The 15,172-nt window shown below is 34.9% G+C and overlaps 2 protein-coding genes across 2 annotated transcripts; one reads left to right on the top strand and one right to left on the bottom strand.

The window, feature by feature from the left end:
• Window positions 1-352: 352 nt before the first annotated feature.
• LOC125867625 (E3 ubiquitin-protein ligase SINAT5-like) lies at window positions 353-6,015 on the top strand. The gene is made up of 3 exons (XM_049548183.1): window positions 353-883; window positions 3,384-3,770; window positions 5,422-6,015. The coding sequence occupies exons 1-3, from the start codon at window positions 626-628 to the stop codon at window positions 5,782-5,784; spliced, it is 1,008 nt and encodes a 335-aa protein (XP_049404140.1). The 5' UTR covers window positions 353-625; the 3' UTR covers window positions 5,785-6,015.
• A 1,105-nt stretch (window positions 6,016-7,120) lies between these two features.
• Window positions 7,121-10,419, bottom strand: LOC125867327 (phosphatidylinositol 4-kinase gamma 4-like). Its single transcript, XM_049547781.1, has 2 exons — window positions 8,577-10,419; window positions 7,121-7,766 (listed from the first exon to the last, which is right to left on the bottom strand). The coding sequence occupies exons 1-2, from the start codon at window positions 9,906-9,908 to the stop codon at window positions 7,392-7,394; spliced, it is 1,707 nt and encodes a 568-aa protein (XP_049403738.1). The 5' UTR covers window positions 9,909-10,419; the 3' UTR covers window positions 7,121-7,391.
• Window positions 10,420-15,172: the final 4,753 nt, after the last annotated feature.

Genomic DNA, 15,172 nt, shown 5'->3' with positions numbered 1-15,172 from the left:
TTATGAGGATCTTATATACACAATATAATTTTTCAATTTAGGGGTTTCAAATGAACCCCTGAAGTTCACGTAGATTCACCCCTAATTAATTAAGATAACGATGTGATCATATCAAATCAGTCATTACACAAAAATAAACTTTTCATTGTTATTTACTAAAATAACATAAACAATACAATAGAATAAAATGGGGTAGAACCATCTTAATAAAGTGTAATAGAAACAATTTATCAAATGTTTGTGTGCTCAATCAAAACATTGCAATTGAAATGTGGAAATTAAAATTTAGGAGGATATTTATGTATGAAGGCAAAATAGAATAAATACCCACAAGGTTTTAAAGCAAACAAAAATAGAAAAGCAGTCAATAAAAGTGGAAAAAAGCACCATTCTTTCCTCCAAGCAGAAGCTTAAAGGTTTCTGTCTCTCTTCTTTTGTCTCTTCAATCTCTGAATCAAAACCAATGATTTGAAAAAGAAAAAGAAAAATTGATGGAAACCCATCAACAAATTACCTCAAAAACCCAGAAATTCATCACATCTAAATACAGAGAGTGTTGAATTTGAAAAAAAAATCATACATTCTTGATTTTACTGAATAAAGAATTGATCTTTTTGTGTCAAGAATGGAGTTGGATAGCATTGAATGTGTATCATCTTCAGATGGTATGATAGATGATGATGAGATCCCTTTACATCACCCACATATTATTCATTCTCAATATTCATCTTCAAAGACACCCAACAACAACAACAACAACAACAATATTAACAATAGCAGCAGCAATAATGATGGGATTGCTGCAATTCATTCTACAACAAGTGTTCATGAGCTTCTTGAATGCCCTGTTTGTACAAATTCTATGTATCCTCCAATCCATCAAGTTTGTTCTCTTTCTACCTAAAATTTTGGACCCCTTTATTGGTTTGATTGAGGAAAGATTGAATTTTGATTGTTGGGGTCGTGCTATTTTTTGATGTATAGATTTATTAAGTTTCTTGAAATGATATGTTGGCTAGTTTTGGGGATCTATCTACCTGTTTGACTGTTTTTTGTTGCTAGAAGATTGTAATATTAGAAGCATCAATTTGTTTCCTCTGGTGAATCATCTGCAAGACTTTTAATTTCCTTTTCCTTTTTCTGTTTTATGGATTTGGTGAGTTGAGTAGTGAGGAGTGGTGTGAGTTAGGGAGTTTGTTTGTGGTTAGTGAATGAATTAGATTTGGTTTAGCTTTCAAGCTTCTGGAGCCTGGCTTATTAGGTGAACTCTGAGATTTGGTTCTGCATAGGACTATTGATGCATTGGGTGGAATTAGCTTGATTGATTGTTGTTTGTTTTAGTGTTCTATTTCTTCCTTGTGTGTTGAATCAACTCCAATTGCAAGAAGGGTTTGTGGTGTAGTGGTTTGTTTGTCCCTTTGCTCATGAGAGGCCTTATGTTCAAAACTCGAAGCCATTCATTGCGGATAGTCTTTTCCTTTTTGCTCCTATGGGTGTGTCCTAATGGTCAATTAAGAGACGAGAATCATGAGGTCTCACGCTCAAAATCTTAGTGGAGGCAAAAAAAAAAAATTTACCTTTCTGAATGATATTGTTTTGCAGCGAAGAGGGTAGCCTAGTGTTTAATGAAGCGTCTGCACAACTTGGAGACCAGGTTCAAATCCTAGCAGAGAAGAAATAACTAGGTGATTTCTTCCCATCTACATAAGCCTTGGTAGCCAAAGTTACCCAATACAAGAGGAGAGACGAAAACACTAAAATTAACCTAGTTGACCTCTTCTCCAGTTTAATATGGAAATAAACTCCAGCTCCTTGCAACTTGCAACTATAGCAAAGATTGGTTATTCTTGGCTCGACTTGATTTGGGCCAGTATTGATGCTCTCATCTTGACGTGCAGGGTGCTACTTGGGAAAATTGGCAGGAATAGATAGTAAGACAATACCATTTCTTTTGAGCCTAGGGTCTATGAGAAACAACCTCTCTACCTCACTAAGGTAGGGGTAAGGTTTGTGTACATCCTACCCTCCCTAGTCCCCACTTGTGGGATTACACTAGGTATGTTGTTGTTGTAGATAGTGAGATGATAAGAAGCTTACAACCTGTTGTAAAGGTTTGAAAAATAAAAGAAGCTAATCTTATTCCACTGCAGGAAAGAAATTTATTAAGGTGCCCATTTTTCAATTACTCCGAAGCTGTCTATTGCAGAATCTGGTGTTGTTTATACAGCCCCGTAGTGAAACACTAATTCAATTGTAATATTCCCACAAGATATTTTGATTATGGAGTACCACGTAAGTACTGAATAGTGAGATGTGAACTTCCTTAACAAGATCCACATATTATTACCTGTAATTGTGCTTGAATCATGAAGCCTCTAATTTTGAGATTGAATGCTAAAAAATTTCAGACAACTCCTTTGCTTTTCATAATAGGTCATATCTTATCCCTTGCGATGCTATGTATTACATACGCTTTCACCCTGTTCATGTTTTACCTTGCTATCCAACAGTGGCATGAATTTTGATTGCAGGCAGTGTAATATCCTATGATCCACAGCTATTGCTTACCAATCAATGAATTTTGTTTGTAATTATGGCTTAAACTGACATGGGGTTTAGTTTATGAATTAGTTGAGCTTATCTATTATGAGTGTTGGGTGGCGTATGTAGGGCTCAAGTGGATGATCTTGAATGAAGGTTCCTCCAGTAACATTGTTGTTCATATTGAGTAAAACCGATGCTTTTGAGATGTGTTCAGTCTTCCTAGTTTATATTGTCACGGAGATTCTCACCTTATAGGCTTTTTGGGATCGTTACGTCTAAGGTCCATTTCCTTAACATGGTATCGGAGCTAGCTTATGGATCTAAGATATACCAAGTCCATTTTCTTGCAAAATTATGCATGTTTTTAAGATAGATATCCCTACATAGCTTTATCTGTTCGTACTGGCATTAGGAGGCTTTCTGGTGTCTTTTTAATTACTTGTGTGGATGGAAATGATGCCTTAGCTTTTTCTCTAATTGTTTGGTAGGAGCCATTTATAAGCTGCAAGCTAGTCCATTCAGTTATCTGATATGCTACTTAGCTGACTCTACCACCCAATGTACGGTACCAAATCAGTGTCCCAAACAGGGAAGATAAAAGTGAATACACTTAATCATAACCCTGAATAGTAATGAATTTTGCAATGCCCTCTGCAACTCCATTTCTTGTTAATAAACTTATGGCACGTTTGTTTTGCTGTATTAGCAAAAATGTCATGGTACAAAAACATGCATTGTTTGGTTACTAATTTTAATTTCAACATTTCTAATACTGGTATAACTTATTTCTAAACCAAACAACCCTTTAATGTATCATTTTGTGTGTTTTATTGCTGCAGTGTCACAATGGACACACAATCTGTTCGACATGTAAAGCGAGGGCTCACAACCGATGTCCCACTTGTAGGCAGGAGCTTGGAGATATCAGATGTTTAGCTCTGGAAAAGGTGGCTGAATCGCTTGAGCTCCCTTGCAAATATGGCTCTGTTGGCTGTCCTGAGATATTTCCTTATTACAGTAAGCTAAAACATGAGTCAGTTTGCAACTTTAGACCATACAGCTGCCCGTATGCTGGGTCTGAGTGCTCAGTTGTTGGTGATATTCCTTACTTGGTTTCTCATTTGAGGGATGATCACAAGGTAGACATGCACTCAGGATGCACTTTCAACCATCGGTATGTCAAATCTAATCCTCGAGAAGTAGAAAATGCGACGTGGATGTTGACAGTAAGTCAGAAATCTCCTTTTTTTGTTTTATTCTCAGTATGTAAATTAAAAGGATTTTTTTTTTTTTGAGAAGGTAACAACTTGTATTCTATTTCCACAAAAACAGAAACCTGCCACAACAAGTTACAGGTTTCCTAATTACAATTGAGGAGGAGTATCTAGAAGATCTTCAACCCTTTTAACAAAAATTTACAATGATCCTAAGACATCCATACTTGATTCTAGATCTTCCCTATACTCCTGTTTACACCAAAAATGAAACAAAACTAAGCACTTCATCTTCATCTTCTGGATATTGTTGCTCTTGTTTTGATGGCACCTGAGGTTTCTTTCTGTCCAAGCAGCCCACCAGCCACCAGATGCAAGCTGGTATAATTTTCCACCTATCCTTATGGTCTGACAGGTTAGCATAACTGCTCCAGATCTTCAAAGTCTGATCTATTTTCCTTGGCATTACCCAGTTCAGACCCTTCTTCCTTAGAAACATTTCCCATAGTTGGAGGGTAATCCTGCAGTGTATAAAAAGGTGGGTTACAGTCTCAGCCTTTTCTTCACAGAAAAAACACCTAGGACTTAGATGTATCCCCCTTTTCATGAGGTTTTCTTGGGTTAAAACAGCTTGTTTGGCCACAAGCCAAGTGAAGCAAGAAACTTTATAAGGAATTTTGACTTTCCATATAAGCTTCCAAGGCCAGTCCTCAATCTGATTATCATAAGGGTTAAATTTTTTATAGGCCCCTTTCACACTGAAACTACCTTGACTGTGGCCTTTCCACTCCAATCTATCTTGGTCAGTTGAAGTTCCTTTGAATTGCTCCAATTTGCTGTAGAACCCAACTAACCTTAAAATCTCCCAGTCATTAAAAGGTCTTCTAAAGCTCAAATTTCATCCCTGATTTGACCAGACTTCGGCCACGGTGGCCCTTTGTTGTTGGTTTAGGGTGTAAATATCATTGAAGGTGTCCCTTAGGGGGGCTTGATCTAACCATTTGTCTTCCCAGAAAAGTACCTTCCTGTCATCTTCTGTTCTTATGCTGGAATTTTCTCTACGCTTTGGCCACAGGTTTCTAATGGACCTCCAAAGGTTGATCCCATAAGTATCAGTGACCATTCTGGTGGTCCAATGATCTGCCATTTCATACTTCAGCTGGATTACTTCTTTCCAGAGAGCTAACTCACTAGAAGCAAATCTCCAGAGCCATTTCATATTAAGACATTGGTTCTGAGTTTTTAAGTTCCTGACCCCCATACCCCCTTTTTGTTTACTCCCAATCAGTGGATATTATTGGCCTTGTGTTTTGAGTTAACATGTTCTTCAAAATTTGAGCATCTGATATCTCATCGAGGCTCTTAATATTTAGAAGGTGCTTAGTCACCATTCAATGCGTCTACTCTACGTAAACCTTTAGCATTCATCTGCTTCATTTTTTTTCTCTTTACACTTGATAAAATGGCTTGCCATATCTGCACCTTAGTTTTTATCTTGTGGGAAGATTCTTATCAAGAATTACACTTCTGCTATTGAAATTTCGAGTTATGATTTCATACCGTGTATGGTTTGCTTGTTTTACTCCTTTAGGAACTATTTTAAATTTATTCCACAAGATCTCAAAAGCAAGTTTATCTTAAGCGACTGTTACTTTCTTTTCAGGTTTTCAATTGTTTTGGTCAGTGCTTCTGTCTCCATTTTGAAGCCTTTCAGCTGGGAACTGCTCCTGTATACATGGCGTTTCTTCGGTTTATGGGAGATGAGATGGAGGCTCGAAACTATAGCTACAGCCTGGAAGTTGGGGGAAATGGAAGAAAACTTACCTGGGAGGGTACACCCCGAAGCATAAGAGACAGTCACAGGAAAGTAAGGGATAGTCATGATGGGCTCGTCATACAACGTAACATGGCCCTTTTCTTTTCTGGAGGGGAGAGAAAGGAGCTTAAGTTACGAGTAACTGGAAGGATATGGAAGGAACAGCAGAATCCTGACGGAGGAGCATGTATGCCCAACCTCTGTACTTAATGCTGGTTTTGAACTCAACACCTACTGTTCTTGCTGTCCCATGTACTGATTTTTCAAAACATAAACAGATTCAGACATTGAAGATTGTTCGAAAACTGTGTGGAAAGTTTTGTTCATATGTATGAACTGACCAGTGTATTTTTGTTATTAACGCTTGGAAGAGCTTGTACCATAAACATTTTAACTTACTTCTCCTAACAACACCTACTTGTGTGCCTGCATTGTTGCAAATCTGGCTTCATTCTATGGTAGTACTAAAATGCTCACTTGGCTCATCACTAACATTTTGTTTGGATGGTTGTTACCTATTGTTTGATAATGTATCGTATTGTATTGTAGTATATTGTTTTAATGAATACAATGTTTGGATAGATTGTATTGTTCGATGTTCTCTGTCCTTGCATAATGTTACACTTCAATAGTTTGAATGATAAAACTTCAAGAAAAGTAAAGTATGAGGTAGAGCTACTATGGAAATGTAAGGTAAAGATAAAATAGGATTATCAAATAATAATAATAAAGATAGAATGAGAAGAAAATATTAAGGTAAACAATGTGATCACACTAAATTGGTCGTTACATAAAATGAGACTTTTTGTTGTTGCATAGTGATGAATTTAAACAATATGATACAATTTAAGTAACAATCAAAAGGATTTAACTTATACTATACGTAAATGGTATGATAAATTTTTTGTCAATATATAGAAGTTAAATTCCGCTAAATAATGAGAGTTGGTTGGAAAAGAACCTCCATGAAATTGAGCCAGTCATCAAGAAGATTCAATAGGGTTTAGGAACAAATACATTGGTGCCAAAGGAAGTATCTGACAAGGCATCAGCTGATCTAGGTGGTCCGAAGAGAGTTCATCTGAACACTTTTTGTCGGAAAATTGTATGTAGGATCAAAATTTTATTTTTATTTACATTAGATGTTGAAACCCCTTGGTACAAACTAAAAACTTGACCAATGGTAAAGGTGGTTCAAAATTCTCTTATATGATGTAGGTTCAATTTATGCTAGCCACAGTTTCTAATGTTTTTATCTTTTCGCATGCTTGTTTCTTTAATTTTTTGAATCCCCTTAGCAAAAATCCTGCTTTTGGCATGAGCAGCTGAGTAATTTAGTTTGAATTGAATCGACATTACAACATGCACCTCCTACTTAAGAACTCAAAGGTCACCTTTAAATGTTGAGAAATGGTGGACATTAATCGAAAACTCCTTCTATAAATTCATTGTCACGAGTGATAGAAGTAATTTTCTTTAAAGCTTATGTGAGATAGATTGTAACTTGCAGTGTATCATAACATATTATGTCTTTTTACTTTTATCCATAACCCAAATATGAGTAAAAAACTTTACAGTATTTGTACAATTGATACTGACATAGAACTTGCTAAAAGCCTAGCAAGATCATTTCCAGTAAACTGCAAAAAAAATCTAAGGTTATCTCTTTCTTTTCTTTTTTTTCTTGTTTTTTGTTTTTACTTTTGATAAGTAAGAATCAAGATAGTCTCTTGAAATTGATGTTGGCAAAGTAAGGGTGTCCTCAGACACTCCTATGTACACCACCCCCCATATACCAACTCTTGAGTGAAATGTCGTCAGGCAATCTCATCAAGACGACGGTCCATTACATGGGAGACGGATACAAGGAACGAATCTTCACTTGAGCCAGGGGACTTAGAGTCCAATGCTTCTTGAAGAATCTCCTCAATCACGGATTCCTTGTTCAAGGTTTCCCTGCACATGATGTTCCCTATGGTAAATGGTGTGAGACCCCTCTCTGCACCTTTCTTCAAAAGCATGGTGGAGATGCGCAGTGTGCGAGCACTTTCCAAAGGTATGTCCCACCCATATAACTTCAATAAGCCTATGTCTTCCTCAGTGTCAAGTGATTTAATGTACTCAATGGTCTCGGAGCTAAAAGGTTGACGAGCTTGTGGCCAGTAGAGCCAGTCAAATGTGACATCTTCAAACTGCATCATTGTTTAGGTAGTAAGGACTCAAAAGTCAGGATGACTAAACAACATAAGAAAACCATAAAACAAGCATTCACAAATCTACACATTCTCTGCCAATTCGTCTTGGAATATGTCATCAATCTTAAATCAAAAATAGGTATGTAACAAGAGAACTTGAATGCTATGAACAAGCTGAGTGCTCATTAGCAGGATCATAACAGAGAGCAAAACAACAAAGGAAATATACTAGTAAATGTTTATAAGATCTTTTTGGTGCCCTTCTGGGGCAGATCATAACAGCTCTTCCGACAGCAAGGCAAAGGAAAGAGGGGTTCGGGTTGTAAAGATAGGAGCCTCTCAACTACTATTTCGCGAACTAAAATCCTACCGATACTAAAACATGATGAGCATAACATGATATTCCTTTTCATCCAATAGTCTATGCTAGGCACATGCCCCCTATTGCAAGGGCTTGTAGTTACATAAAAATTCCTGATAAATAGTTCATATAGAGTTTAAAGCTACATCACAGTTGCTTCCTAAAATCATAAAAGGAAAAAAAATCTCTTGTTACAAGGACTTGAGAGAATAAACAAAATAAAAAGAAAGATTACTGACATGGTAGAAGAATTATTCAACAAATGAAGGCCAAAATGAGGAACATCAAAAATATGACGAGATGCAACACGAACTATCAAACAAATAACAGCATCACATTTTTGTTTTTTGATGACAAGGGAACCCATAACAGCTATCCTTAGGGTGTGCACAATAACAACATCACATTATATCACCAAATGGACAGGAAAACGAAAGATGACTTACACTATCGGGCAAGCAGTAACCATGATCAATTGGAATGAGCTCAACCTGGCCATCTTCACCTTTGCTCATTAAAATATTACCTGCATGCCTATCTGCATTTGCCAGCCTCATATCTAATACTGCAATTTTATGCACCTCCTCGACAGGGAAAGAACTAGGACCTAAATCCTCACAACTGCCATTATTCTCCATGAATTTCTGCAAGGACCCCAGCTTAACTGTAACACCATCAGGATGGTTGAAACCCTTATGGAGGCACTTCACAAAAGTAGTTGGAGGAACACCAGAAAAGCCTTTCAGCTCACCTGAAAGTGAGCGTCGTCCACTCTTTGGATGATCCAAAATGTAGGCAGCGCATTCCCTGAAACCACCTTCTCCAACTCTTGTTCCTTTCTTCAAGCCCTCGCCATTAACTGACAGAGGCAACCCTTGGGGGTTGTTCACAGCCATAGGCTCCTCATCAATTGGCTTAAACACTGCAACAAACTTATTCCCTGATGCATCACGCATAAAATATGCTCCTCCCGTGCCTTCAGTTGATCTAATAGGATAATTTCCTCTATCTAAGCCTTCAAATGCAGAAACAATCATATCCCTAAGTACCACAGGAATTTCAATCCTTGGGTTAACAATTACAGGTTCCAAATATATTTCCCTATCAGGAGGCTTCCTCGGGACCAAAACTTTGTGATCTGTTTCAGTCCCACTCCCGTTTTCTCTAACCACATCATTCTGGTATGGTGCCACAATGGACAACTCAAAATTTTTGTCCAATGGTCTAGCCCTAATTTTCGCATTTTTACGCACAAACAAATGAATCACCCCATCATTATTCTTGCAAAGATCATATACGATCCTCCGATCTTCAACATATTCACCTTTACACAACACTTCCTGTTCATCAATGTCACCTAAACCAACCTTCTTTTCAGCAAGTTGACGTTTAACATATCCAACATCCCGACTCCTCTCTACATTAAATGTAAACTCTTCACCAGAAGAAGTTGTCACATTAATAACTTGAAGATCAGATAACCTAAGGACTAAATGAAGAACATTCCCATCAGAAACTCCATAATCCCTGATAAGTGAATCTCTCCTAGCCAATTCACGACCCCCACAAACCAATTTTTGATTTTTCACCACAAACCCTTTACAACTCTGAATCTGTACCTTCACAGATTCAATTGAATCATACTCCAAAACCCTTAATGGCATCATCGAACCCGACATAGCTACGTAAATCAAAATTGATTCTTGACCATGTACAAGCGGAATTACCATATTCTTTATACAAATTGGACTAATTGCAACCACCCCAGCAGACGACATTTTCCTCTACGGAAAATTTGTTCCAAACCCTATATTCACAAATCAACCTACAAATTATCAAAGACCCTAAACAAGTGAAAAATGTGTTGTGGGTTTCAACACATTTTTCACAATGCAATCTGTACAGATATTACTTACAAATGTAACAATAATTAAGAAAAAAAAGATAAAAAATAAAACCTCTCCCAAAGCCCCAGAGATTCAAGATTGGTTCTTTACTTGAATAAATGTTATAGTTACCAAAAAAAATATGAATTTTGGGAGCTTTGGGGAAAAATTTGAAAAAAACTATTTGGGGGATGGAGAAAATGGAATAGCTTTAGATAGGGAAATTGAAAGGCAAAGAATAGAGGACGGATTCTTACAGGAGGAGGAGAAGAATCGAAGGAAAATTGGATAGCTTGAAGGATGATATACCGAGAATTTTTTAACGGTGCCGGCGAATTTTCCGGTGAATGAACGGAGAAAATACGTACAGTTGGAGAAGAATATTACTTAACCACAAATCAGTAGTACTTCAATATTTTAGCCGTTTGAATTTTGAAATTGTATTTGAATTAAAAAATTACAAAATTTGTCATTCAAACTTTAAATTTAAAATAAGTATAGAAAATAGAATCCGAAACAGATTAGAAATAATATACAAAATATTTTTCTACAAGAAGAAAATTAAGTCCACTGAATACATAGTGTTGTCCTTAAGGAAATTATTCATTTCAAATATCCAAGGTTAATGGAAAATATTCTCCTAGAAAAGAACGATCCTACTCAACGATGAATTGACACCTAAAACTATAATGTCAGCGAACCACTCAACGGTAGTAAAGTACACTAGAATTTGTTTATATAGAAGAAGAAAAAATCCTTAAGTTTAAAAAATTTGTTGGTGAAAAATAAGAGGAGACCTCTATTTATAGACAATAAATGGTAGTGTAAACATATGTGTTTATTGTGCCTAACTGGAAAGATAATTCTTTGGAAAAGTCAAAAGTCATAACCCTTCGTAAACGTCACAATGTTACAAAAAACCCAATTTTTCATAAAAATCGCAATTCTTCATAAAAGTTACAACTTTTCATAAAAATCGCAATTCTTCATATAAGTCACAACTTTTCATAAAAATCACAACTCTTCAGAAAAGTCACAACTATTCACAAAAATCATGACTCTTCATTTTCCATTCACATCTTTTAAAACCTAACAATATTAACATATTGAGTGATAGTTTATAATTGAAATTTGAAGAGGATAAAATGTATTATCTCGCGGAAATAGAGAGTCGATTTTTGAAAGACTTTCGGCTCAAGTACAACAAGTCAGAGTAGGTATGAAATGAAAAAATGATAGTGAAGAAAATATAATAATTACTACAATAACAACAATAAAATTGTGTAATAACTAAAAACACCATAAAAACATATGGTGATAGAAAGCAAAATTAAGACACTAAAATAATAAAGTGAATACTACGACAGACATCACTGAGCCTAAAACCTTTCGAGAAGCAAGAGAATACTTCACTAACTACTAATATTCTATCATAATTTATGATCTCTACACCCTCTTATCTAAGGTCATGTCTCAGTAAGCTAAAATTGTGTCATGTCTTGTCTAATAACCTCTCTCTTATACTTTTTCGACCTACCTCTATCTTTCTCACACTCACTCTATCCAACCTCTCACATATCCTCATTGGTGCATCTGCATATCTCCTATATCCAACTAATATCTATAAAGAAAACATGTCAATTATTAAGAAAAAATCTTACCGAACATTCTGGAAAAAGATAATAACAATAATGAAGTAATGTGATAACTGAAATAAAACTATTTTAATTTTTTAAACACAATGTATGAACAAAAGGCTAGTCTATTCTCCAACCGTATAAACAATTTTTATATTTGGAATATATCCGTTGGTTTCAATATATAGTTGTACTTTTTGATTATTGCCCACACCTTTTTGTTGAAACAATAATTGAACATTGCAGTTGTGATATAATGTCAATTTAAGTAATTAGTATTGATTTAAGTTTATTTAAAAAATAAAATATACTTGGCAATTATCTAATTTCAATATGCTAGGGAATAGTACACACTCATGATATTCTAATAAATGGTTGGTTACATTCATAGTTATGGAGTATTATTTGGTCACGGTGTAATTGTATGTTCAGTGATTGATTGATCGCTATTTTGAAGGTTTTAATATTAATCGTTCAGAACTTATCATTAAGTACGTTTGTTTTTCTTATTTTACAATCATTTAATGAGTTTGAATAAGTATGAATGATTAAGATCTATAACTAGGTATTTATATCATTAAGATGTCTATTTAAAAAATTTTACAAAAAAATAACAGTTCATCGTTATTCCATCTACTTTCACCCATCACCTACAACCACCTATACTATGTACAACTACCATCCTCAATCCAACCACAACTACCGCTAATGTCAACTATCTAAATCAATTGTCATCACCATTAGCCATCATTTGTGATCACCACCACCAACCATTATTACATCCACTAATCATTTACGATAATTATCATCATTAGTCAATATTATAAATGCTAACCACCTGTTTGCAACAAATTTTAAAGTGACATAAAATAACTTACAATCACAATAAAATAAGAAGAAACATAACTTTTATTGATAAAGATTGCTAGTACAATTTTGTTCCTCCCTTCATTCTACTATCCTAAAATTTATCCATGATTCGAGGGCCGTTAGTGGCGTATTTCTCGAACTAGGATGATTTAGATTTGACCTCTATATGAATATTCCATCAATTTGCGGAATATTTGAGATGCCTTTTAAGGGAATTTAGTACCTTTTATATAGGCATGAAGTAGGGTTTAGGGTTTAGCCTCCAAGAATCCTAATTGGAATTGAACACACATTCTAGAGTTTCAATTCCAATTAAACACATCTTGTAGAGTCCCACAAAATTCCAACGTCTACAAATGACCCCTGCTTCAAGGCTTGTCGGAGTGTAGACTCGATGAAACTCAAAGACGAGGCTTGAAGTACTCATTCTTCCACCTTTGCAGCTTCAGATTTTCAGATTTGATTTATGAGAGAAGAGATAAAGGGCATATTTGGTCCCACTGGGCGTGCCAATTTGTTTGCAACAAATTTTAAAGTGACGGAAAATAAAATACAATCACAATAAAATAAGAATAAACATAACTTTATTGATAAAGATTGCTAGTACAATTATGTTCTTCCCTTGATTCTACTATCCTAAGATTTATCCATGATTCGAGGGCCATTAGTGGCATATTTCTCGAACTAGGATGATTTAGATTTGACCTCTTTATGAATATTCCATCAATTTGCGGAATATTCGAGATGTCTTTTAAGGGAATTTAGTACCCTCTATATAGGCATGAAGTAGGGTTTAGGATTTAGCCTCCAAGAATCCTAATTGGAATTGAACACACCTTCTAGAGTCTCAATTCGAATTAAACACGTCTTGTAGAGTCCCACAAAATTTCAATGTCTACACCATCATCATTCACCTCCAATATCATTCCACTACTAATAATCAGTCATCACCACCAACAACAACAGTTAATCACTACTACAAACCATTATACGTAGTGATTAACTATTGGTGGTGGTGATGATTATTGATTGTTAGTAGTGGAATGATATGATCAGTCAACACAATCACAAATCGACACATACAATAGCTATTGTTAGTCATCACCATCATCAATTATCATATAGAAATTTTAAAATATTTTATTTATAAAATATTTGTCAATTTAGTATTTTATTTGAACTTTATAATTATGATTTTTTAAGCAACGACAAATTCTATACATTCAGATATTGAGAAAAAAAAACAATATTAACTATTAGTATTTAGATTTTAATGCAACATCTTAATATTCAAATGAATAAAAAAACAGTATTAACTATTAGTATTTTGATTTTGGAAAAGGGTCAAATATGCTCCTAAACTATTCGAAAAAGGTCTAGTTATACCCCCCGTTTAAAGTTTGGCTCACTCGTTCCCTCGCCGTCCAACATTTAGTCTAGATATGCCCTTATGGGCGTTAAACGCCAAATGGAATTGCCACATCATTTTTACATTACCACGTGGCATTGGAAAAGGGTCAAATATACCCCTACACTATTCAAGGGCACGAGTGAGCCAAACTTTAAATGGGGGGTATATCTAGACCTCTTCGAATAATTTAGGGGCATATTTGACCCTTTTCCCTTTCATTTTAATGCAGCATATTAATATTCAGATGTCTATTCAGATTCATGCTTCTAAATCTTAATGCACATCTTAATATTCAAACATAGATTTATTCATACGTCTTAATCTTAATAAAAATAAATTAGGCTTTAGTCGCCCTACATGATGCCTACCAGTACATAGTATTTGTACTGATGCTACTCTTCAACTTTTTTTTTGTATAAACTGTGATCCAAAAGCGCCTACGAGACCCCATATTTAGCAGAGTTACTTCTAGATCTGAAGGTGAGCTTCTTCCGTTCGGACTGTCGTAGATCTTCCTTGCTTTGATGTTTTTCTTTCAGACATTGAGACTATTAATTTACTTATTCATCAGCTACTCTTAGACAATTTTTGTTAGAGTTTTAGTACGATGATTTTGGAATTCTGAAAATGTAATAGTTTTGACTTTCGCTATTTTATTAATTTAGTTTGACACTTTAGAATTATTTTGTTATGCTTTGTATTTATGTCTAGATTTCTTAAATGTTACATGAGTTTGAGTGTTTGAGTGTTGATTAGCCTACATTGGATTGACGTGGATGTCAATCATGATGATTTGAATAGTAACAACTAGTCTCTTAACTGTTTTGATTAATTACAAAAACTGCCCTCTTCTACTACTTCAAGTAATGCATGTTTCTATAGTTATATGATTAAACGGAATAAGTTCATAAATTATAGACAAGTGAGTAATTTCAGATGTTTAATAAAAATGTATACATATTTATTTTATTTAGTGCATGAATTGTCAATGTATTCATTATAGATCTGATTTCATATACTCGGAAACAAATAATCTTAGGCTTTAATATTAATGCATAATTAGTTTTGTAATATGAATAGCGTTTTTGTATATCTGTTAACAATAATAAAAATGTACGATTTTGATGTCGATATTATTTCAAGCTGAACTGAGTTTCACTAGAAAATAAAGTTAAATCTCCCCAAAAATAATTATTTGTTAAATGAGGAAGAAAACATGTTTAATTCAATCATTTAAA

Source organism: Solanum stenotomum, chromosome 6 (assembly GCF_019186545.1).
Source record: "Solanum stenotomum isolate F172 chromosome 6, ASM1918654v1, whole genome shotgun sequence".
Classification (NCBI taxonomy): domain Eukaryota; kingdom Viridiplantae; phylum Streptophyta; class Magnoliopsida; order Solanales; family Solanaceae; genus Solanum; species Solanum stenotomum.
This window is presented reverse-complemented; position numbering and strand designations above follow the sequence as displayed.